The 26,028-nt window shown below is 36.3% G+C and overlaps 1 protein-coding gene across 5 annotated transcripts; it reads left to right on the top strand.

The window, feature by feature from the left end:
* The first annotated feature begins 4,951 nt into the window (after positions 1 to 4,951).
* Positions 4,952 to 25,431, top strand: pmt (phosphoethanolamine methyltransferase). 5 transcript variants are annotated; one of them, XM_079839782.1, is made up of 12 exons: positions 4,952 to 5,253; positions 6,507 to 6,684; positions 11,224 to 11,379; positions 13,549 to 13,685; positions 15,102 to 15,259; positions 15,347 to 15,541; positions 17,279 to 17,368; positions 17,613 to 17,702; positions 18,217 to 18,339; positions 18,995 to 19,126; positions 24,279 to 24,395; positions 25,016 to 25,390. In XM_079839782.1, exons 2-12 carry the CDS (start codon positions 6,524 to 6,526, stop codon positions 25,124 to 25,126), a joined length of 1,470 nt encoding a protein of 489 aa, XP_079695908.1. In that variant the 5' UTR covers positions 4,952 to 5,253; positions 6,507 to 6,523; the 3' UTR covers positions 25,127 to 25,390. The 5 variants fall into 5 exon arrangements, with proteins under 5 accessions (XP_079695908.1, XP_079695910.1, XP_079695909.1 ...); XM_079839784.1 differs by having other exon boundaries at positions 5,075 to 5,253; positions 25,028 to 25,298; XM_079839783.1 differs by having other exon boundaries at positions 5,190 to 5,764; positions 6,167 to 6,684.
* The last annotated feature ends 597 nt before the right edge of the window (positions 25,432 to 26,028 follow it).

Here is a 26,028-nt window from a genome sequence, read left to right as displayed (position 1 = left end):
ATACCAGTACTTTTACTGCCTTATGAGCAAATACAATGGAATTCCTATAATTCCTGCAACATTACAATATAATACAACACAAATAAAACTTCACAGCACAATAAATACAGTATGTAATACAGCATAAAACAAATATCTATCTTATAATGCACAAATATCTGTGTATATAGTGTTCTTATGTAATACATTACCATTATGTATTTTGATAGAGGGCTTTGGTTTGTAGTAGTAATGATTTTTAAATGAATAATTAGGGCATTCTGGGAGTTTATGCCCTGTGGTGGGTTAATGAACAGCATGTCTTGCTCTTATATCATCTGTCCTTTGCCGAACTCTGTGTTTTATCTCCAGTATCGCCATAGAAAGTTCAAGATGACATAGGCATGTGTAGTACTATATTATTTTACTGGTGTCATAATCTCTTATTATTTTAATCCTGTTTGTGAAGAGTAGAATTGTCAAGCTATTAGGGGTGTAACAATATATCGCAATACAAAAATATAACAGTATCGTGGATAGTGAAAATTTGTATAGTGAACAGTTTACCCAAAATGAAAAATGTGAGGAAAGAAAATCACGTTTACAGAGTTTTAGTGTCTGTACTACATTAAACTATATATATAATGTTGAATATAATGTATAGTATTGCAATGGGGGAATATTTGTGGGTCCTAATAATGCCAAATGTCTTGTTTCCAGTCAAAAGTGGCCTACATTATTTTAATTATATCTAGTCAGTGACAGAGTGCAAGCATATTCGTCTAAAATAATTCTGTATTTTCAGCTTCAGAATCATCAGAATACTTTTATTCTGGTGTCACCATTGTCTTGTGCATTGGGTTTCCAGCATTTTATCAACAGTATATTTTTTGTTAACCTTTTACCATATGTCACCTGTATCGCAGTAATATCGTATTGTGAGTTCAGTATCGGGATATGTATCGAATCGTGACATGAGAGTATTGTTACACCCCTACAAGGTATTATAGCCTCGTGATCTAAATTGTTAGGAAGGTGGATTTATAGCATTGTACTTAAAATCTTGAAAACTTTGGGATTGGTAATATTTTGATGTCTCTTATGTTCACCAAAACTGCATTTATTCGATCAAACAGTTTTGCAAACAGAACCCAAACACAGAACAGCCAGGGAAACTCAGAAAGATCTTTAAAAAAAAATAAAAGTCAGTACAAAAAAACTGGGCAAAAACCGGGCTGGGAAACAAAAGGCCCATGGTAGGGAAATTCAAGACACGACATGTAAAACTGGCCGAAGATCCACAGACTAGGCCGACTGGTTAATAGGTACACAAGCGGTAATACCAAAACAAACCAGCACAGGACAGACAACAAAGGGAGAATAAATATGGGGTGCTTCTCATTTCTGTTTTGTGCTTCCTCGTTTCCTGTCCTTGCATCTTAGCTCCCCTTAGGATGCGAGTGATGGAAACACCTGTGTATCCTCGCTCATGACTCCTCAGGAATCAAATCAAAATTTATTTATAAAGCACAATAAAAACAACAGTACAAACCTTACTAAAAAGACATATAAACAGTTTAGATCACAATGCAATAAGGAGGAGAGTATCAAAAATGCTGATGAGTGACGCGTCCTTATACTCTAGGGACAGTTATAAGCCTGGGTAAAAATATGTTTTTAACTTGGATTGAAATTCAGATTCTGAAGAGACTAATCTGTCTCTTCCTCGCCTCCTCGAAACGAGGAAGCATCCATTTGAGTATTACGAAGCACCCAGGGAAATAAATCAGGAGGGTAACAAGTGAGAGCAGGTGGGGAAATAAACCAATGATCAGGTAACAAGAGTGTGGGCCAAGTCTGACTGAAGAGCACATGGCACACAGAAACAAACTAATGCATATGGCAACCAGACATGACAGAAGCCACATGCTCACACAAACAACCAAAACATAAGACATAAGAGCACACACAGTCCAGGGAACAACCCCAAAGCCATACACTCACACAAGGACAAGACAAACATGAGTGTCAGAATCTTGTCACCAAACTAAAAATGAGATCAACCAATGTGACAGGACCCTGACAAAAACACAGTAAAACAGTAATATTGTGAAAAATATATTATTAAAATTATTATAAACACTGTTTATAACATTACACACATTATAACACAGTTTTTTTGTATGTGAATATATAGTAAAGTGTAATTTATTCCTGTGATCAAAGCTGAATGTTCAGCATCATTACAGTCTTTAGTGCCACATCCTTCAGAAATCATTCTCATATGATGATTTGATGCTCAAGAACCATTTCTCATTATTATCAATGTTGTAAGCATTTGTGCTGCTTCATAATTTTATGGAAACTATGGTATATTTTTTCAGGATTCTTTGATGAATAGAAAGTTCAAAAGAACAGCATTTATATGAAATATAATCTTTTGTAACATTATTAACAGGTTTTACTGTTACTTTGATCAATTTAATGCATCCTTGCTGAATGAAAGCAATTCTTATTGTGCTTGTTCGTTGTTGTTACTTGTTTTTCATATATTAGTTACATTTGCGGTTATCATAATGGTATTTCTTATAAATGTCAGCTCAGGGTAGATGGTCATATTTATACTTATTAAAGTATGTTTTATATATTCTAATATTAGGCCTATCATAATGATTGCTAACACTTTATTTTACAGTGTCATTGTTACTAATGTTGTAGTTAGTTGTAGTTATAAATATAAATTATGAATAATTGCATGCAATTAACTTTAAACCTAACCCTCCTCCTAACCCTAACCCTAAAGTAAGTACATGTAGATAATTATTATTACTCAGTACTTAAATGTATTAATACTGACACCTTAAAATAAAGTGTAACCTAATGATTTCTGATACACACAACAGCTTGATACATATGTATGGTAATGTTCAACACCACTCATTTGATTTAATAAGGCTCTATTGTTGTTGTTTATTTATTTATTGGTTTGTTTGACCTTTTTTTATGTAGCCAGTAATGAAACGTTAAAAATAAAACTATCCTGAGAAATAGGGTCAATTCAGGTTTATGTTCCAGTTTCAAAAAAATGCCCAATTATCTGACCTCATCCTTACTGAACAGTATGACAAATACTCCTTCTTGACTAGTTTTCAGCTGTAATTGCATGCATGACAATGTGTGGAAACTTTTTCTGCTATATTAACTGTAAAATCCAACAGTGATTCTAACACTTTTTAATGAAATTTACTTAATGTCTTAGAGGGTTAGTTCACCCAAAAATGAATATAAAAGTTATATTATATTAAATATAACTTATATTAAAAATGTCCTGGCTCTTCCAAGCTTTATAATGGCAGTGATTGTTGGGTCATTTTTCCATAAAGTCCATAAAAGTGCATCTGTCCATCATATAACTGCTCCACATGGCTCCAGGGGGTTAATAAAGGCCTTCTGAAGTGGCTCGTTTGTGTAAGAAAAATATCCATATTTAAAACGTTAAAGACTAAAATAACTAGCTTCGGCGGTCAGTGGTACGCAAGTCGACTTGCACTAAAAGAGTAACCCCTGACGCGATGTACAGGAGAATCACAAGCTTTGACGCCTGTGGTGGATATAGGGCTGGGCAACAAACTCAAGCCCCTCTTCTCTTATATCGAAATCCTCTGGCATTTCTCTTTAAAAATTCTCGTTTTAGACTCTCAAAACCAGTGTTTTGTTTTGACCTATCCTCTGCGCTTCTGCGTTTGTCAATACGCATGCGTCAAGGGTTCAAGGGTCAAGGGTTACTCTTTCACCTTAAGTCGACTTGCGTACCGCTGACCGCCGGAAGCTGTTATTTTAGTATAATGTTTTAAATATGGATATTTTTCTTACACAAACGCATCGCTTCGCTTCAGAAGGAGCCATGTGGAGTTATATGATGGATAGATGCACTTTATGGACTTCAAAAAGGACCCAACAAGTCACTGCCATTATAAACCTTGGAAAAGCCAGGATATTTTTAATATAACTCCGATTTTATTCATCTGAAACAAGAATGTCATATACACCTGACTTGAAGGTGAGTAAATCATGGGGTAATTTTCATTATTGGGTGAACTATCCCTTTAACTTGTAAAAATCTCTGTACTATTACTCACCAAACTCACCATTATGGTGATCAGCGTTCACTTTGGTTGGGCACTTGGAACATTCATAATATTATAACTCTGTTCCTATTGATGCAGCGATGCAACAAGCAATCACAGTTATTTGGTTTCAAAGGAACATAAATAATAAATAGGTTGCTTTTAAAAGTTGACCTAGCTTTTGACTGAATAATTAACTATAGTTAATGATTTAGTCAGAAATTTAAGTCACCTTTTAAAATGAACCTATGTAATATTTCCCTTTACGTCGTATGATGATCGTTTACCATTTTAAACACTTACGTCATAAACACCTGTGCAACTTTTAATTGGGTTGATATAATCCCTCTATATTTGAAACAATATCTTGCTGATCATGCTTGAGTCATACACAGACTTCAACATTCAGCAAAACCCAACAATGGTGGCTACACTAAGTCGAGAGTAAATCTAAAGTAAAAGATCAAGTACTCTCTACAGTTCTTTTTTAGTTACTAGAACTCTTGTGTATGTGAACTATACTAACTAAGCATTTGTTATCACAACATACTATTCCTATTTCACTTTACTTGTTGCAATCGGTTTGCAGTCTAACTAATTAGATTTTACAGTGTATGGAATAAAAAATAAATTATTCCAACATTACATACAAAATACAATGCAAAACAACACAATAACAACCCATTACAGCATATAGGCTAATGTGAGCACAACAGACCACAGCGCAATAGGAATTAGCAGATACATTTTCATATTGACTGCTGGCTTTTTTTTTCCACACTTGAGCAGCTTTTGGCTCCAGAATGCATGAGGCAATATTGCGCAACGAGCGCGCATTCCTGTCCAGAGCGCGCATGGAGACGCGTCAGCACTTTTTCCAGCAGGAGCCGGTGCTCGTGTAGAGCTTTAATTATTACATAACGTTCTCCGCTTGTTTTATAATTCCACATCGCCATTAATTAGCCTTTGTCGCTGCGTGTGCTGGCGGTGTGCTCGGGGCTCGAGGAGGGGGATCTTCTCTTTTTCTCCAATCAGAAAGTGTAAGGACATGGTCTCATTCAGCTCTGACGCCTCCCTCTCCATATGTTCATCATGAGTGAAGCCTCATGAACGCGCATCCAGTCCGGACGTAAGGTGTAAGACTGAGGTGGGGAATCCAACATAAACCCTCCGGATTTCATTAACATTATTATTCATGGTCTCCTCCCCTCGCCCTATAGTGGTCAGCTGGGTTTATGAGTCCTGAGCCATACAGACTCGGACAGGACAGCGCGCATGAGTAACTATTTAGAAGCGGGCTCGACATATTGTTCTGGTGTAAAAGAGTTTGATTTATATCTATATATTCCATTTATCAAATAATTTTATTGTATTTTATTTCACTGATCATGGACCAAGGTAAGACAAAGACCCATGGAACCTTTTTTCCAATGCCAATATTTTGTCTTTTACACAAATATTGCTTGTATGAGGTGATGAAATTAAACTTACCTGATGGGGCATTTTAGACATGATCTCATCTCTGTCTTCAGCCATTTCTCAGTTCAATATTACAGAGCAGAACTTTAAATCAATGCTTTGACCATGACATCATTTTTGGAATTTAATTGTAATTGTAGATACATTTTGTTCTCACAGGGGTGGTACCCTTTTAAAAGGTCCTAATATGAGCCATTTAGATACTGATATGTGACCCTGGACCACAAAACCAGTCATAATGGTCATTTTTAATAAGCTTTCCATTGATGAATGGTTTGTTAGGATAGGACAATATTTGGCCGAGATACAACTATTTGAAAATCTGGAATCTGAGATCTAAATATTGAGAAAATCGCCTTTAAAATTGTCAAAATGAAGTCCTTAGCAATGCATATTATTACTAATAATACATTTATATGTATTTACCTTATGAATTTTACAAAATATCTTCATGGAACATGATCTTTACTTAATATCCTAATGATTTTTGGCATAAAAGAAAAATCAATCATTTTGACCCATAAAATGTATTGTTGGCTATTGCCACAAATGTGCGAATTATGACTGGTTTTGTGGTCCAGGGTCACATATGTACATTTTATAGATACTAATATGCACCTGTTTGAGGTAAAAGGTGTATCTTTTGATCAGTGACAGCTGTTGTACTTTTTTTTTTCTGAGAATGTAGGGGTAGACCCTTTTTTATGGCCAATGAGTGGGAATTTGTTAAATTTGCTAAATTGAAATAAAATTTCAGGTTTTAAATGTAACACTTATGTTAAACAATATCTACTCGAAATTCACTACAAATATGAATTGAAGGTCTGCAGAATTACTATAATCAAGTTTTGTAAAGGTATAAGCATGAATAGAAAATCTACAGAAACATCCCAAGCATCCCTACCTTGTTTGCCTCCGTAGAAACTGAGAGGAACACGATGCTGGAGTTCTGGAAGGAACATTCCAAGTTGGCAACAGTCGAGGAGATGATGTTGGATTCGAATGCTCAGGAACTGACCCAACACGAGCTGCCGGAGATCCTCTCCATGCTGCCTTGTCTACCTGGTTCTGATGTGCTGGAACTTGGTGCTGGAATTGGGTCAGTGACCATTAGACTGCTTATATTTGGGTGAACCATACGAGCATCCCCAGGTCGTATGTCACCCTGAAATAAAAAGCATAGGAAATTATGTTTTGCATAAAGAAAATTAAACCTGTTTTAGTATTGTAACATTATTTTTCATGATTCCCCCAATTTCTAATTACCATGATGTATCCAGATGTTTCTATAATACTCTTTATTCATTATTATAATGCAATGAATACTTTGCTACTTATACTTTATATTTACAAGATTTCAAAGATGTATATACAAACAAGATATCATTTTTAATCATATTTTTTTACACATCATTACAGGAATGTGGGAAATTGTACTTTATGGTCATAAAAAAGTCACAATGTTACATTCCTAAAAAAAGGAATTCATTTTCTTTTAATATTGAGATGTATGACATGTTCTTGACCGGTTTAATAATATATTGAATTATAAGCCAAAATAGGCTCATAAATTTCCATCTTGTTCTGCATCTGTCATCATTTATGTGTGGAATTGTTTACATTTACATTTATTCATTTAATTTACAAATGATAAAATTGAAAAAAAAAAAAATGTCACAGAGCCAATAATATTCATTGTATATAGTCATTGTGTATACAAGTATACACTGAAAAAAAAACTGGTGTAAAAACAATGTTCACTCAAAAATTACACTGTAAAAAATTTCCCTGTAAAATAACAGTAAAGAGCTGGCAGCAGAGACGCCAGCAGTATACCGTATTTTTTACGGTAATCATATGTAAAATGACTTTACGGTAGTAGTCTGTAAACCAGGAAAACAGTATATTTCTGTATTTCTATAATTAACAGTAAAGAGCTGGCAGCAAAGACGCCAGCAATATACCGTCATTTTTACGGTAACCATACGTAAAATGACTTTACAGTAGTTGTCTGTAAACCAGAAATACAATATATTTCTTTAGTCGCATTGTTAAATGATTTCACACTGTTCACAATGTAGTCGCACTGTTAAATGATTTAAATGCAGTATATTTCTGTGATTATTTGGAAATTACAATAATATTGTTTAGGTTGTTACTTTAACTTCTCACAGTTTACTGTAGACAGGCACAGTAGATGTGCCTGTCTACAGTAATATGTGAGAAGGTCAATTTCCAATTTTTTTTTACTGTATTAGAAATACAATAGATTTAACAGTTTCATATCATGCAATATTGATAGCAATTAACTTTATTATTCTCGGGGCTAATTGCTTAAGATATGCATTATTGTGAATATTATGCAAAATAAGCAATACAAACTTCAATATCAAACACCTTTATTCCAAAGAGCAATGTCAATATCAACATGAATACAAAAACAAAAAAAATAGAAGAAAATAAACATCAAAGAAGAGATTTCTAGTAGCAAACAGAAACAGCCTAGTGTCTGCTTTAGACTATGGCAATAAACTTAAAGGGATAGTTCACCCAAAAATGAAAATTAGCCCATGATTTACTCACCTTCAAGTCATCCTAGGTGTATATGACATTCTTCTTTCAGATTCTTCTTTTCATTTCATAATGCTTACGCTATGTCTGACGAACGTAACTGGTGTCAGATGTAGCGTAAGCATTTTGAATTGCGAGAGGCACAACACTTTTCCCATTAGTTGAAAAAACAGAAGGCGATTGGCCAGAAGCTAGATAATTTACATTTATTTATAAAGTTTTAAATTATGGATATTTTTCTATCACAAACGCATCGATTCACTTCAGAAGCCCTTTATTAACCCCCTGGAGCCGTGTGGAGCAGTTATATGATGAACAGATGCACTTTAATGGACTTAAAAAAACAGGAAAAAAACAGAACAGTCACTGCCATTATAAAGCTTGGAAGAGCAGGACATGTTTAATATAACTCTGATTGTATTCGTCTGAAAGAAGAATGTCATATACACCTAGGATGACTTGAGGGTGAGTAAATCATGGGGTCATTTTCATTTTTGGGTGAACTAACCCTTTAAATTCTTAAATTGCTCGTCAGAGACTGATCTTAACCCTAACCAAACGGGAAGGGTTGACTAGATAGTTTACTTTTTTTTATTTAAGACATAAGTTTGAAGACTTTTAAGTCACTATTAAGACTATTTAAGGAACATTAAGACCTTTTTGATTATATGAGTAAGAACATTCAGCATACAATCATCGTTGGCACATTTTTGGGGGAAAAAAGCCCACAGGCTCATGTTTTTCCTCTTAAAATAGTCCTGTGAGTTAGATTAAAAGTCAATTTAAAAGATTTTCATATGTAATCTGCAATGTATTCTCTGCTGTCTGTAAAAATATACGTTCATTTTGAACATATGCAGAATTGGCAACATTTGGAAAACAAACTTAACTACATTTTGAAAATGTGCATTAAGGCCATTTTGAAACTATTAAAGTACAGTAGAACATTTTGACAGTATGCATCAATAAAAAACATTTAAGGTTCATTTCATTTCAGGTCACCTCTTCAAATTGTCCTGTGAGGTAGGCTTGTATTTTTACCTCTTAAAATAGTCCTTTGAGGTAGGTTTGTGTTTTTACATTATGGATCCAGGAGAGATGACCATCACTTTAGTAGCAGCTGTTCCTCTATGCAGCATTACTCCAGTGTTGCCACTGTCAAACAACAAAAAACAATCATAATAATAAATAAACTATAACATCAGGAATGTACAGTATACACTCCAGGCTAATGGTTATAAAGTTAATAAGTTCTTTTGTGGCTTAATTTGGCAATGCTAGACTGTCAAAACAAAGAGAGCGAGATTAAAGAGCTCACCGATCCATATGAAGTTCCATTCAAAGTCATGGAGATTCTTCATTAGTATGGCGACGTGTATATTGACTGAAGAAGACTTCTTCAGGACGATCACACCTTTCTTCTTGAAGACAACCTTGCCACTTTTGGCCTTTGTCCCTCTCTCTGGATTTACACCAATAAAGCGCCTGAAATCAAAATAGTCTAAGATCAGAGTGGGGTCAACAACATACTGTTTTGTGTACATTAAATTAAATGTATTTTTTGTCTTTCTCCATTGCACAAATAGAGTGGACTTGAATGACATATAGAAGTGACATCAAATGGAATTATTATAAAGCCTATAGTCCAACTAAATACCATGTGTGTGTGTGTGTGTGTGTGTGTCTGTGTGTCTGTGTGCATGCGTGTGTGCGTGTCTAGGTGTGTGTGTGTGTGTGTGTGTGTGTGTGTGTGTGTGTGTCTGTTGTAGCTTGAAATGTACAGTACTAATACCATTTTACACCAAAAAATACAAACATTTTAATTTAATTTAATTGTATATATCCATATAATTATGACAAGTAATGAAGGGGTTTTACCTCTGAATGAATTCCAAAGCACAAGCTGCCTGCGCATCTTGATACTGAAGGTTGAATATGTAGTGGCAGACACCTGTAGGGAACAAATACATTATGCTTACCATAATAAGATTTTTAAGAAGAAAAATTATAAAAGGTCAATAATTAGTAAACACTAGGGGAGAGTAACCTAGTGGCGAATGAGGCTTATGAAGTACCTACAGTCAAACTGCTAAATAGATTTGGCATTCACAATTTAAAGGGTAACAATTTTATTTTTACAGATCTTGGGGAGTTCTACTGCAAATGTTACCAAAATTAAACAAAAAAACTACCCAAAAGTAATAATGTTTTGGCTATTCAAATCTAAGCCTCACTGTTAAATGACATCAAATCCCTAGCAAGACAAGCTCCTGAGCATCAGTTTGATATCAAACATTCTTGGCAATAGGAATAAGATTTTAATTACCGTTTAATATGTAGATGCAAGACCCGATGAATGTTGATAAAGAACACTCAATGATGTGCAGCACGTCATCTAAATTGTGCGTCCTCTTCTGGAAAATCTCCTATCCAAATGATGGTTCCTGAAGTCCCTCCAGGAGTTAATGGCAATGTCAAAATTATTTCTGTATTTTTTAAAGAAAATTTACCAAAAGCAGTAGCCTCAATTTAAAAGACTAACGTTGTATCAAACATCTGACCGTGCTCCAAATTCCCCAGTCAACACTCAGTTTCCAAAAAATACTGTAATGTCCTGTAATTTAAAACAGCAGCATACTGTTTAGGGCCTCAGTCCTGTTGCTCCAAGTTAAGCAGCCCACAATGCATTGCTAACTACAGTACTAAACTGTTTAACATGAAAACAGTATTTTAATGTTGCAAATTGGCTGTAAATTTACAGCAATTGCTTACAGTGTACTAGTAAATTTTACAAACATAGAAAAAGCAAGTTTGACATTTTTGACAGTGATATTTTCTTGTAAAATATCTTCTAAAAATCCATTTTACAGTGTACAATTATATGGGGCAATAAAATTGTATGTGCCAGTGAATATACAGAGATTCTCATAGCCAAATGAGCATGATGGAAATCTGATGAAAATTTAATAAAATTTTAATCTTGTGGTCAAATCTTGGATTGGCCAGTACTGAGCTTTTAAGCATGCTTTATTTGCTCCATTGTTATCATGACCTTTGCTCTTTTCAGTCGGTACACACGTCACCTCATTGGCAAGGCCCGTCATGTGACCGCTGTGGACTTCATGGAGAAGTTTGTGGAAAAGAACAGAGAGGAAAACAGTCACCTGGGCAACGCTGAGTTCATCCAAGCTGACGTCACAAAGCTGGACTTCCCTAAACACAGGTGAGAGAAAAAAATGTAACACAGCTAGATAGTTCTCTATATCTATATCTATATCTACATACATATACATATATATATATATATATATATATATATATATATATATATATATATATATATATATATATATATATATATATATATATATATATATATATATATATATATATATATATATATATATATATATATATATATATATATATGCGTGTGACCCGTGCTGGCAAAATAAGTCGCAATGAGTACATTTTCTAAAATGTTATTGTTATAGTCTCTATTAAAAACCCTTCAAAATTATGTATGATTTGTTTGAATCGGAATGAGCTACAAAATGACTGAGCTATACACCAGTTTGAAGTCGATAGAGTTTAAAGTTTTCTAAAGGTTCCAAAACAAATTCACCTTAAATTCCCTGATTATTAACAGCAAATTTGATGATCTGTCAGTCAGCACGAGTGAGATCGTTTTCATGACAAAGGAAAGGTACTCTTCCCAGAAAACGTACAAATAAAGATACTTTTTGATATTTACTTGCTATTTTGAGCATTTTTGTGAAGACCTCAAAATCGACCAAAATTGATATTTTTCACTTGTTTTGTCTGTAGCTTGAAATTATCCCATATGCATTTCCACTCCTTTTGCCATCATAAGTCACATACAGGGTTGAGTAAGTTACACCAAAAAAGTCATTAATTACTAATTACATTTTCAATAGTGTAATTAGATTACTGTACAAATTACTCTCTCCAAAAAGTAATTTAACTTATTACTTTCTAAATCCTATATCAACCTCAACTAGTTGATTCAATGATAGACGTGAAACGGCTCTTTTAATTAATTCAAATAAATAATATAAAACTACATAAATTATTCGTATCGTCTAGCAATCCCAATGTTCAAAATAGCAATTAAATATCTAATTCTAAAAGTATCTTTATTTGTACGTTTTCTGGGAGGAGTACCTTTCCTTTGTCATGAAAACGATCTCACTCGCACTGATTGACAGATCATCAAATTTGCTGTTAGTAATCAGGGAATTTAAGGTGATTTTGTTTTGGAACCTTTAGGAAACTTTAACCTGATTTGTTCTAAAAATTAACGTTGCTGACTCTATCGTATTATATATAATTGTTCTACAGTCTATACACAGTATTTAATTCAATTACATCAGAAGTAACTGTAATTAAATTACAGAAAAAAAGAGTAATTCCTTACTTTACTTCTTCAAGGGAAAAGTAATTAAATTACAGTAGCTAGTCACCTTTATTTATATGTATACTTAGTAACTAGTTACACCAAACACTGGTCACATACAGTATATACACTGGTGTTAATTTCGTTAATGAAAACTACAATGAAAAATGTTCGTTGACAACCCTTTTTTACATTAGACACGTCATTTTACAATGACGTGACAACACCGACTTCATTAAACACTAACCATGTCAATATCAACATGCAAAATTTGTTGACCAACATTTTTTTTTTTTATTAAAACTTTAACAAAATCTTTATATTTTCTTTAATAAAACAAAACAGGAGAAAAAAATATTATAGGCTGCCTGCTGTAATCGTTTGACCAATCACAACAGAGTTATCGGACCAATCAGAGCAGAGAAGCTCTTGAAAAAGGAGGGGTTTAGAGAGACTGAATCGGAATTAACCATTTCAGACTCTGAGAAATGAGGCGATGCCGCAATGGATATTTAGAGAAAATTAAAGTGCTTTTTGACTTTGGATGCATGTAAACCTGAGACTCCAAAACAAAATTAGGAACCTTAATAGCATAATAACTTTACATTCTCATTCTAAAAAATATTGGTTGGAAGCATCAATATTTTTTGTCCATTTTCCTGGAAGAAAATTATAGTAAATTGTAAATATGTATATATGAGCTATACGCTATACATAGATGAGGCTAAATGACATGCATTATCCTGTAGGTCAATTCCACTTTTAATTTCATGGGGTCTAAAAAATTAGCTACAGAAAAGCATCCCATCTCATCTGATGGCTTCATCCATCACTTAATCTCTCTCTCTCTCTCTCTCTCTCTCTCTCTCTCTCTCTCTCTCTCTCTCTCTCTCTCTCTCTCTCTCTCTCTCTCTCTCTCTCTCTCTCTCTCTCTCTCTCTCACACACACATACTCACACACACTTTCTGTTTCAGTTTTGACCTGATCTTCTCTAATTGGCTGTTGATGTATCTGAGTGATCAGGAGTTGATGTCATTGGCTGAGAAGTTTCTCAGGTGGCTCCGCCCAGGCGGCTACCTGTTCTTCAGGGAGTCTTGCTTCCACCAATCAGGTTAGAGAAACAATGTCCTGTAATTTGACACTTTATGGCAATGATGTAAAATGTGTATTTTTCACAAATTATATAGAAATCTTATTTTCTGATTGGTGACAAAATAAAGTGATTAAAAAAAAATCTGAATAATGTGACAACTCTATATTAATGGAACCTGTTACACAAATAAACTATATTATTTATATAAATATTGACATAAATACTCAGTTTATGTTATCATTATTGGAGACTGAAATGTGTTAAAATATAGGGCAGGACATGATTTTAATCAATCGGGAACCAGGGCTGGGTGGCGATAAAATTTGGCCCTGGACAAATCCAGCCCATCCGGCCCATGAGTTCACCCATGAATGTTTTGCTGGGGTTAGGGCCCTAAATTTGAGTTAATAAATTAATAAATAAAATAGGACAGAATAATGATATATATTACTGAATTTACTGCAAATACAGTAATATGTAATATTTGTTGCACATGACAGTAAAGCACTGATTTTGAGCTAGTATGCCGTAAAGTAGCTAAAGTTACTGCTCACCCTGATTTCATTCCAAATGTATGGCTTTCTTTTTGTGGAACATAAAAGATAATTTTGAGAAATGTATGGGGTTTTTTTTCAATAGAAGTCATGGGTAACCCAAAACGGTTTGGTTACAAACATTCTTCAAAATGGTTTCTAAAATAGAAATAAATTATATTAAACTATAATATTTGTAATAAAAAAAATAGTGTAAACTCCCCAATACTTAATTTAACAGCAACATTTTTTATATATTTATGCCAAAACACCATATTTCTATAGTGTGTGTAGCTGCAAGGTAAATTAGGCTAGAATAAGCTGGTGCTGGGTTGACAATTTACCTCGTTACATAGTTTACTTGGTTGTGACTTTTTCGGCTACAAATAGATTCACCACACGACTGTATAACACAAAATTGTCAAATTGTCTAAAAAAAAGTAAAATCTGAATGGATTTGGTGGAAATTGCACTATTAAATCGTGGATCAAGAGACTTCTATTACTTGATAGAGCGGCAGCGCCATCGGATAGCGCCATTTCGTCACACATTTGGAATATTTGCCTTTTGACCGGTCCACCGGGAAAGTCCCAGTACTCTCTATGGCCAGTACATGCCTGTTGGGAACTGACTGTGTGGTGAAAGTATCTCTGTGACAGATAAAGTTGGCAAAAAATAAAGTTTACATAAAGTAAAAGGGCTTTATGTTGTCAGTCAAAAAGGAAAGTCCTTTCAGAGACAGAACAAGTTATTGCTTTTTGATGAAAGGTTATGAGGACGAACATATTATTTCTTTAGAATAGCATGCATTTATGAATCACGCTTTATTGCTTTCATTGTTGGTTTTAATATTTCTAGAAGTGTAAGTATTTCTACAGGTTTGTCTTTTTGACCTCCACAGGTGACAGCAAGCGAGATTTTAACCCCACACACTACAGAAGTCCTGCTCACTATAACCATCTGATGACATCCGTGCTGCTGAACGAATCAGAGAAGACAGAAAAGAAATGCTACGGCTTTGACATGGTGCTCAGTAAAACAGTTCAGACCTATGTGAAGGTAAACCAGTCAGTCACTAAACTGATATCAAGACATGAACTCATTGAACTCATTCAAATGAAATTAAACTTCCTTGTTTCGTTTTAGATGAAGAAGAACCAGAACCAGTTGTGCTGGCTCATGCAGAAAGCCCGTCGTGATGCGGTAGATCAGCATCAGGGTGGCTTTTCCACATTTCAGCAGTTCCTGGATAACCAGCAGTACACCCGAAGAGGAATATTACGTTACGAGAAGATGTTCGGCTCTGGATACGTCAGCACAGGCGGACTCAGCACGACCAAGGTCAGGGGTGCAGAATACGCACGTTATACGTTGTAAACGAGTCATGTGAAATTCATTTAAATCCATACATACACTGCCATTATAAAGTTTTTGATCGGTACGATTTTTTTATTTTGAAATATTACTAAAATGTAAAATAACAGTTTTCTATTTGAATATATTGTTAAAATGTCATTTATTTCTGTGATCAAAGATTAATTTTCAGCATCATTACTCCAGTCTTCAGTGTCCCATGATCCTTCAGAAATCATTCTAATATGATGATTTGATGATCAAGAAACATTTATTATTATTATCAATGTTGAAAACAGTTGTGTAAAACATTTTTTTCAGGATTAATGAATTAGCTTTTTGAACAAATAGTTTGATAGCCCAACATCGTCATTCTCAGATTCTAGTCAGTCTGATACTGCTCCATTGGGCTGTGATTATGGGGCGTTTCAACCGAGCCAGGAAAGAAAATGCCTCTGCACTCAATTGGATAGACCTACAACCAATCAGAGCAATGGAGTAAGTGACGTATGTTGAGCGATGCATAGTTGTCAACAGAACTAAACTGCACGCATGCTGGAAGAAGTAGAAGAAGAAGATGAGTGTAAACGATCTTTGCCAGTGTTGTAAAAATAATTTATGGATACACAGAGTACTTATCAACACGATCATTATTTTTGAGAGAAAACGTATAAAGCCCGCTCTGAGAATTTGATTGGTCTGAACAGCTCTGGTTCGAGCATAGTTGCTCCACAACGGATCAAGTCCAGACCGAACTTCCCGACCTCAAATGTTGTGGGCGGGGCTAAGTTCGGCTGGCATCCAGGCTAATAGTTTGAATGAATCAATAATTGACTCACATACAATACAATCACTTGTCGCCACCTACTGGAGTAAATATGTAACTTTTGGAAAGAGTGAAACTCTTGCACTCTAGGGGCCCTATTTTAATGAGCTGATCACATGATCTGAAGCTCATGGCGCAGGTGCACTTAGGGCGTGTCCAAATCCACTTTTGCTAGTTTAACAATGTAAAAAACGGTCGGCGCACCAGGCCCATGGTCCAAAAGTGCAGTGAACCAATCAGTCTCATCTCCCATTCCCTTTAAAAGCCAGTTGAACTCGCACCATAGCGGATTCGCTATTTACATGGAGGAAAGACTTAACGCTTCTCTAGAGAAGAATCCTTTTATTTTTTATATTTAAAAATGTGTGTGTGCTGCTGCGCGTCCCTGTGTGTGTAATAAGCAGAGTGTACGCCGTGCGTTGTGCACCGCCTAAAGGCTCATATTACTAACACGCCCTTTAAATAACATAAAAATACTGTACTATTGACTTTAGACCAGGTTTTTGTTGGTCAATGGCGCAGTCCTTTTCAGTTCCTCAAAATAGCAACGTGCCAACAATGCGCCTGAACACACCTGGTTTTCAGACCAGCCGCCCATGAGTGAACAGATGGGCGCCAGTGCATTTGATATTTAAACAACAGTGAGCTGGACATGAAAATGATAACCGTGTCAGGCTGAAACTAGCAAAAAACACTTGCATCACGCCCGGCCCCGGTGCCGGGTGTGTGATAGGGCCCTAGATCAGTAATACTAGGACATCAAACTTTTTTTATAATTTTTTTTTATATCAGTGGAGAACTACTGCTCTCTGCATTCTCAGTGTTATCTCATAATTTAGTGAATAATTAGAGGTTTGTTTTCTGTTGATCTCTTTGATATATTAATCTGTCACCATCAGGAGTTTGTTGACATGCTGAACTTGACTGCAGAACAGAAGGTTCTAGATGTTGGCTGTGGGATTGGAGGTGGAGATTTCTACATGGCCAGGGTGAGCCAAAGGTTGACATATTACGGGTTAATGTGTTGCCACAGAATGTGTTTCATGCTCTTTAAGTCCACTTTCCTCAGGACCTTTAAACTTTCGACATAAATGTTATCAAACATAAATTCAGTTTAATCTATTATTTTACAGGTGTTGGCTTACAATCTGACTACTTGCATATGATCATTCACATCTGTTGTTTCTGATTACCATGACATGATTAATTACTGACTATCTGTTTTAATGAAAGACCTTTGGAGCGGAGGTTCTGGGGATGGACCTGTCCTCAAACATGGTGGAGATCGCCATGGAGAGAGCCGTCAAAGAGAAACTCCCATTAGTAAGTTGAGTTTTTTAGCAAATACATAGCAACAGTTTTCCAACCACCCATAACACCCTAGTAACCACATAGCAAAGGCAAAAAAACTACCTAGAATAGCTTCACAACTGCATAGCGACACCCTGGCAACCACTCACAACCCTTTTACAACAATCTAGCAACTGCATAACAACACTCTGACAACCTACCAGATCATCCTAGCAACCTCATAGCAAATCACACATTACTCAAAACAGCTCACCAACTGCATATCAACACCGTGGTACCACATGGACACCTTAGTGACCCCATGGCAAAGGCAACAAACTACTCAGAACAGCTCAGCAACCACATATCAACACCGTAGCAACCACCTATAACAACCTAGCAACTGCATGGCAACAAAAAAAGGGGAAAAAAGTATTTTTTATTATTTTAAATATGTCTAGCTTTGAGAATGAACTGCATTCTGGGACAGCTTTGGATGTTGTTCTGCACTTCCTGATAGCAGATTAACTTTGTCCTCCCTCTGCAGGTGCAGTTTGAGGTGTCGGATGCCACAAAAAGAAGGTTTCCTGAAGCCACGTTTGATGTGGTTTACAGCAGAGACACGATTCTGCACATCAGGGACAAACTTGATCTCTTCAGAAAATTTTATGTGAGTGTGCACAGAGGTAAACAGGTGCTTGTGTGCATGTTTTCATGCCTGTGACTTTAAATGTGGTAGAAGTAGCATATATTTGTATGTGTGCATGCATAAGGCTTGTGTGTGTTTGTATGAGAACATACAAATGATTATCTGTATGTGTAAATGTACTGTCAGTGGGTAGTCAGTGTGTGTGTGTGTGTGTGTGTGTGTGTGTGTGTGTGTGTGTGTGTGTGTGTGTGTGTGTGTGTGTGTGTGTGTGTGTGTGTGTGTGTGTGTGTGTGTGTGTGTGTGTGTGTGTGTGTGTGTGTCTGTGTGTGTAGGTGAATATGTGTGTGTGTGTAGGTGTTCAGTGTTTGTGGTTTTAACAGTTAACATTAGCTTGAGCCCCTTTATTTTTTACTAAGAAGACTCAAATGAGTTGATCCATTACTTATGGCTTATAAAAACAAGCCTTTGTGTTTGTATTGATCTATAGTGGATAGTATCCAAATAGACAAATGCAATAACGTACCATACTGACATGCAAAATAATTTTCAGGAAATAAAAGTATAGGGCAAACTGAATGTGCATGGTCTGCCCTCTAATGGACAAATCATGTATTGTCATACGAGTACATAACAGATTGAACTATTGCTTTAAGGTGTATATGCTTGTGTTTTTCAGTTATGGCTGAATCCGGGCGGTAAGCTGTTGATCAGCGACTATTGCTGTGGAGAGAAGCCCTGGTCTCCAGCATTTCAGGATTACATCAACCAGAGGGGATATATTCTCTACACACCTCAGAGATACGGACAGGTGGGACACGGGATACACAAGAACACCTAACAGACCTAAAATATAATCATAGTGTACTATTAAAGCTGACTTGTGGTTGGATTTAGTATTGATCTACTATGTAACATTGATGATATTGGTTAGTATGTAACGGAGGCAAGCTAGAAAGAGCTTGGCCTAAAGATTCGGACAAGCGCCTTGTTAGCGCGCCCACCTCCCATGCCGGATATGCTAGTTTGAATCCCGTGAGTAGAACCGCAGGGGTTACATTTGGTGCTGTAACCCGGATGGGAGTGAATTTTAGGGAGGTGAGTGTATCAGAGGTTGGAGCTGTACGTGTAAACCTCACTCCACTGGCCTCATGAGGTGCACTCACGACTGACTCTAGAGACTGCAAAAAATGCAGTATTTAGTATTTTTTTTGTATAAATAGTATTTTTGTCTTGTTTCCAGTCCAAATATCAAAAAATTCTTAAATCAAGATGCTTTTACTAGATAAGTAAAATGACATAAGATATATTTTCTTGTTTTCTGGGAAGAAATTCAAAATGAAGTGAGTTTTTACTTAAAACAAGCAAAATTATCTGAAAAATAATCTTGTTTCTGTTTGGGACAGAAACAAGAAACAAGATTTCAAACAGAAATTAAATAATTTTTCTTACCCCATTGGCAGATAATTTTGGAAAAAATATCTTGTCGACTAATTTTACTTATCTAGTAAATGCATATTGATTTAAGAATTTTCAGATATTTAGACTAGAATCAAGACAAAAAAATAAAATAATAATAATAATAAAATACTAAATAAGAAAAGCATTTTTTTGCAGTGTGTGGTCTCTATAGCACATGTTTTCCAAAAGTGGGTCGCCAGGATGATTTAAGGAAAATGGAGTTACATTAAAAATTAAATTAAATTACAAAAATAGTTTTCATAAAATTAAAGTCTATAGGTCTATATAAAAGGAATAAATATGCAAAATAGATTTGACTTAAATAATTAACAGATTAACAAAACGAAAGAAAAAACAGTGCGACAGTGTGCTGCTGAGTTTGATTCATTTTTGCACGGCGCCCCACAAACAACTACTCAAAAAGGAAACTGAGACAACAGAAAGCTCATCCTGTTTGTTTTCTTTATTTTACAAAAGCACAATGTTCTGTTTTATTCTGAGTGTACACCATAGACTGTAAGAAAAGATGGACGATGCGCCTTCACTCTCTTCCGTTGAAGTAAGTGAAGCTGCCAGTGTTCAAATATGGCGCTGACATCTTGGGTCTCGAGTCTGAGACGCAATATCAAGGTCCCCGACCACAATCCCGCCTAATCAACTTTTTGTGAAATAAACAGCTATGGAAATGTAGAGATTAAAGTTAAGCTCCAATCTCCTCCCGAAGTTCCCGAAAAATGTCTGTTGGTGCCTCAGTAATTACTTTGCTCAGAGAAGCTGTCAATCTCAGCTGTCAATCATAATGTCACACCCCATTTTTATAGCATCAAATTACCCACTTTATATTAGGTGGCCTTAACTACTGTGTACTAACATTTACATTAATAATTTGATACAATGCACTTATTGTGTACATACATGTTTTTACATTGTACTTACATTTTTAAAAATACATGCATGTAATTACATAGGTACTTAATTTCTGTAGTTACATTTATAATTACACTGTTGACACTTCCCTTACACCTAACCCTACCCTTAAATTTACCCATACCACCACACCTGTCCCTAACTTTACCCTTAAACTTACCAATACCACCACACCTGTCCCTAACTTTACCCTTAAACTTACCAATACCACCACACCTGTCCCTAACTTTACCCGTATCCACCTCAATATCAGCAAAAGTGTTTTGCAATACAATATTAACACAATAAGTACATTGTACTTATTTTTTGATGTAAGTACATAGTTAAGGCCACCTAATATGAAGTGGGACCGCATCAAATAACTAACTAAAACAAAATTATTTAAAAGGACGAACACTTAAACTAACATCAGCGTGATAAAAACTGCCTAAAATGACAAAAACCATCTTTGGAAAAAATGTATTTGAAGTGTAATTTGATTGTTTAGTTTGTCTCACGTCCCATTACATTACATTACATGGAGAGGGCGGGGTTTATGACCTAAACTGCATCCAGCCAACCAATCGAGACGCTTTGGCTTCACTTTTCAGGAATTGTGTGGCACACTTGGTGTACACAAATAAAAGTAAACACTTTGCCGTTTTGAATTATGTCCGATCTGTATGACCAAAATGATGGAGTATTTCATGCTTCCACTGTTTGATCGCGCCGGCGCCTCACGAGCACACAACTCATTCCAACATTGCAAACTTGACAGCCTATTCATTATCAAAATAAAATAGTCAACCAGACATATAAAAAGTTACACTGTACAAAGCCTATAATAAATAATAGTTTAGCATCCAAATACATTGCGAATTTGGAAACATTTGGAGAGAGTTAGGCTACACGAGCCCAACGCCGGTTACTTTCAGTTTCGCTTTAAATTATTTAGTCTTGGCTTGTTTATAGTTACTTATATTGTTTTCATTCTTGTTCTGTTCTGACTGTTAAATATAAAGGAGTTGTTGTGGAGTGAGGAGAAATAAAAAAGCCTATAGCCATGTTTGTAGTGTTTATAATGTTTGTAGTACATAATAACATTTCACTTTATTATCGGTATTCTGAATGCAATAAAAATGTGACTTATACTTGACTTACCTGTTTTTTTCTCTCTCTCAAAAACAAACAAAACATATTTGTAGTGTGTTTTTTAAGCATGCAGCAAACGATAGTAGGCAATTAATTAGTTAAAATTCTTACTGTTGGTTAACGGTTAACCAGGTAGTTAGCATCCCATATATAGCTAGATCAAATTAGTGTAGAACCAACTTGCATTACAAATGTGTCAAGGATCAGCCAAGTGCAAGTTCATCATCAAAAGCGGTTGTTAAGAAAAGTGCTGAGCTGAATATTTGTGCCATCTAGTGGTCTAAAGGAGAATAAAGTAAAATGCTCCTTTCTTGGCTTGTTTGCATGTAAATGGTTGTAGGCCTATATATGGTTTGCGTCAATTAAAAAAAAAGGGGGTTGCTCTTAAAAAAATGTTTGAAAACCACTGGTCTATAGCATCCTTTTTAGCACGACTGTCTCCCATGCCAGAGACGCCATTTTGAATCCCATTCGGAGCGGGTCGAGTAGGACTGGTTACATGTACGCAGGGGCGTAGAACCAAATGTTGGGCCCTGGTCAGAGAAGCAATGGGTGGGACACTTCACCATAGATTTTCACTATTATTCAAAACTTTTTTATTTTTTACGAGGTCTATATTCAGAGTGTCAAAAAGAAACTATTAACATAGCAACACAATAATATAATATTAACATAATAAATTCACGGTTCTCTGTATCAATTGCGATAACACAGTAAGAATTTTTAAAACACTCATTTGAATTATTTAACTATTTTATTTATTTGAAATTAAATAAGGGAATTATTAATGCTAATAACAAATACACATAACTAATAGCTACATAAAAATGTAGCCTTCAAATATTTTTCAATTAAGCAAACATTGTTTTAAAAAGGTCAAGTGAAAAGTCAGTGATAAAATGAAGAACAAATAATACATTTTTGTTCCGTCCATTGCTATGGTTTTTACGTCAATCTCAATTTCTGGAACAAAACAAAAGAACGGAACGAAGATTTAGTGCAATCTCTTCCATATTCATTCATGGTTATCACTCCTGAAACTGCAGTATTAGCAGCATGAAAAACTCAGATTTTAGCCTATTGAAATAGTAATTGGGACATAAAATATATTGTCAAAAGTTTTGGGACGCCTGCCTTTACATGCACATGAACTTTAATGACATCCCATTCTTAATCTGTAGGGTTTAATATGAAGTTGGCCCACCCTTTGCAGCTATAACAGCTTCAACTCTTCTGGTAAGACTTTCCTAAAGGTTTAGGAGTGTGTTTATGGGAATTTTTGACCATTCTTCTAGAAGCGCATTTGTGAGGTCAGGCACTGATGTTGGACGAGAAGGCCTGGCTCTCTGCTCTAATTCATCCCAAAGGTGTTCTATCGGGTTGAGGTCAGGATTCTGTGCAGGCCAGTCAAGTTCCTCCACACCAAACTCGCTCATCCATGCCTTTATGGACCTTGCTCTGTGCACTGGTGCGCAGTCATGTTGGCACAGGAAGGGGCCATCCCCAAACTGTTCCCACAAAGTTGGGCGCATGAAATTGTACAAAATGTCTTGGTATGGTGAAGTTCCTTTCACTGGAACTAAGGGGCCAAGCCCAACCCCTGAAAAACAACCCCCACACCATAATCCCCCTCCACCAAACTTTACACTTGGCACAATGCAGTCAGGCAAGTACCGTTCTCCTGGCAACCGCCAAACCCAGACTCGTCCATCGGTTTGCCAGACAGAGAAGCGTGATTGGTCACTCCAGAGAACACGTCTCTGCTCTAGAGTCCAGTGGCGGTGTGCTTTACACCACTGCATCCCACTGTTTGCATTGCACTTGGTGATGTAAGGCTTGGATGAGCTGCTCTGCCATGGAAACCCATCACATGAAGTTTGCTACACACTGTTTTTGAGCTAATCTGAAGGCCACACAAAGTTTGGAGGTCTGTAGCTATTGACTCTGCAGAAAGTTGGCGACTTCTGCGCACTGTGCACCTCAGCATGCACTGACCCCGCTCTGTGATTTTACGTGGCCTACCAATTCGTGGCTGAGTTGCTGTTGTTCCCAATTGCTTCCACTTTGTTATAATACCACTAACAGTTGAGTGTGGAATATTTAGTAGTGAGGAAATTTCACGAATGGACTTACTGCACAGGTGGCAACCTATCACGGTACCACACTTGAATTCATATGGGTGGAAAATTGAGACTTGCAAATTGTTATTCCTACTGATAGCATATTATTATAACTATGTAATGTTGTCATGTTAATATTGTGGATTATCAATATATCTTTGTAGGGCTCCCCCCTCGCTGAGGGCCCTGGTTACTCTGTTCCCCTATTACCCCCTGTCCGACGCCCCTGACTGTACGTGCCAAGTAAAGTTGGCACAGGAACAAAAAGCTTGTTTATTCACCTTGACCATGATAATATCGAGTGTGTTTGTGTGTGTTTTTCAGTTGCTGAGCGAGGTGGGATTCAGTAATGTTCGTGCAGAGGACAGGACAGACCAGTTTATTCAGGTCATAAAGTCTGAACTGCAGAGAGCCGAGGAGATGAAAGAGGAGTTTATACAGGTAAACACACACACACACACGTTTGTTTTTGTGAAATGTGAGGACATTCCATAGGCGTAATGGTTTTTATACCGTACAAACCGTATTTTCTATCCCTTTACACTGCCCCTGCCCCTAAACCTAGCCCTCACAGGAGACTGTGCAGTTCACTTTCTGTGAAAAAAAACTTGTTCTGTATGATTTATTAGCATTTTGAAAAGTGAGGACATGGGTAACGTCCTCATATTTCACCCTCTTTTTGTAATACCTATGTCATACCCATGTCATTATACACATTTGTGTCCTGATATTTCACAAAAACATGCCCACACACACACACACACACACACACACACACACACACACACACACACACACACACACACACACACACACACACACACACACACACACACACACACACACACACACACACACACACACACACACACACACACACACACACACACACACACACACACACACACACACACACACACACACACACACACACACACATACTTTACAAACTCACATTTGCATGCACACTGTTCAAGGAAATATGTTTTTCCCAATTTCCCCCCTTTTTTATGTGTGCACGCATGCTGATAGAGCTCTTGTAATAGTGGTCTCCTCCACAGGAGTTCTCTCAGGAAGACTATGATACCATCATAAACGGATGGACAGAAAAACTGCAGCGCTGTGAGACAGGAGACCAACGCTGGGGGCTTTTCTATGCCACCAAAGAATGAGCAAGAGGAGGAAACCAACTAATGACCAAATCAGAATCACTATTTTCAGATTAAACTCACTGTTAATTCTGTGAATTACACAACAGTGTTTCAACATTTAAGTATTTTCAGAGCCGTAAGACCAACATTCTGTTATGCAGCATAAGTGAATAAAACTTTCTTTGTTGATATGAATCTTTCGACGTGTGCTTTTAAAGTGTTTGTTAAAATCCTCTAAATCCCATGTGCAGTGAAAGTATAAAGTGTACAGCTGTTCTAACACACAATGAGCTTTAGATCTTATTATGAGCTGCAGATGAATACAGAAAAAGAGAGAACAAACAAACACTAATGTGCCACCAGCTCTCAAGATATCCATTTTTGTTTTACCTAATAATATCTCCTTAATAATAGAGACCATACAGAGAATTTTTTTTTTTCTGCCATGTTTTTGCCAATGTAATCATATTATTAATATACATTCACCTAAAGGATTATTAGGAACACCTTTTCAATTACTCATTAATGCAATTATCTAATCAACCAATCACATGGCAGTTGCTTCAATGCATTTAGGGGTGTGGTCCTGGTCAAGACAATCTCCTGAACTCCTGAATGTCAGAATGGGAAAGAAATGTGATTTAAGCAATTTTGAGCGTGGCATGGTTGTTGGTGCCAGACGGGCCGGTCTGAGTATTTCACAATCTGCTACAATTTGCACGAGCTCACCAAAATTGGACAGTTGAAGACTGGAAAAATGTTGCCTGGTCTGACGAGTCTTGATTTCTGTTGAGACATTCAGATGGTAGAGTCAGAATTTGTCGTAAACAGAATGAGAACATGGATCCATCATGCCTTGTTACCACTGTGCAGGCTGGTGGTGGTGGTGTAATGGTGTGGGGGATGTTTTCTTGGCACACTTT

Source organism: Gobio gobio (genome assembly GCF_949357685.1).
Source record: "Gobio gobio genome assembly, chromosome: 16".
NCBI lineage: Eukaryota > Metazoa > Chordata > Actinopteri > Cypriniformes > Gobionidae > Gobio > Gobio gobio.
Note: the sequence above shows the minus strand (reverse complement) of the source record. Positions and strands in the feature narration are given on the sequence as shown.

Excerpts from the sequence above, each read along its gene's own strand:
- pmt (XM_079839780.1), top strand. Across the intron at positions 6,685-11,223 it reads GAACTTGGTGCTGGAATTGG|TCGGTACACACGTCACCTCA; the intron begins GTCAGTGACCAT and ends TGCTCTTTTCAG. Across the intron at positions 15,260-15,346 it reads CAGTTCAGACCTATGTGAAG|ATGAAGAAGAACCAGAACCA; the intron begins GTAAACCAGTCA and ends GTTTCGTTTTAG.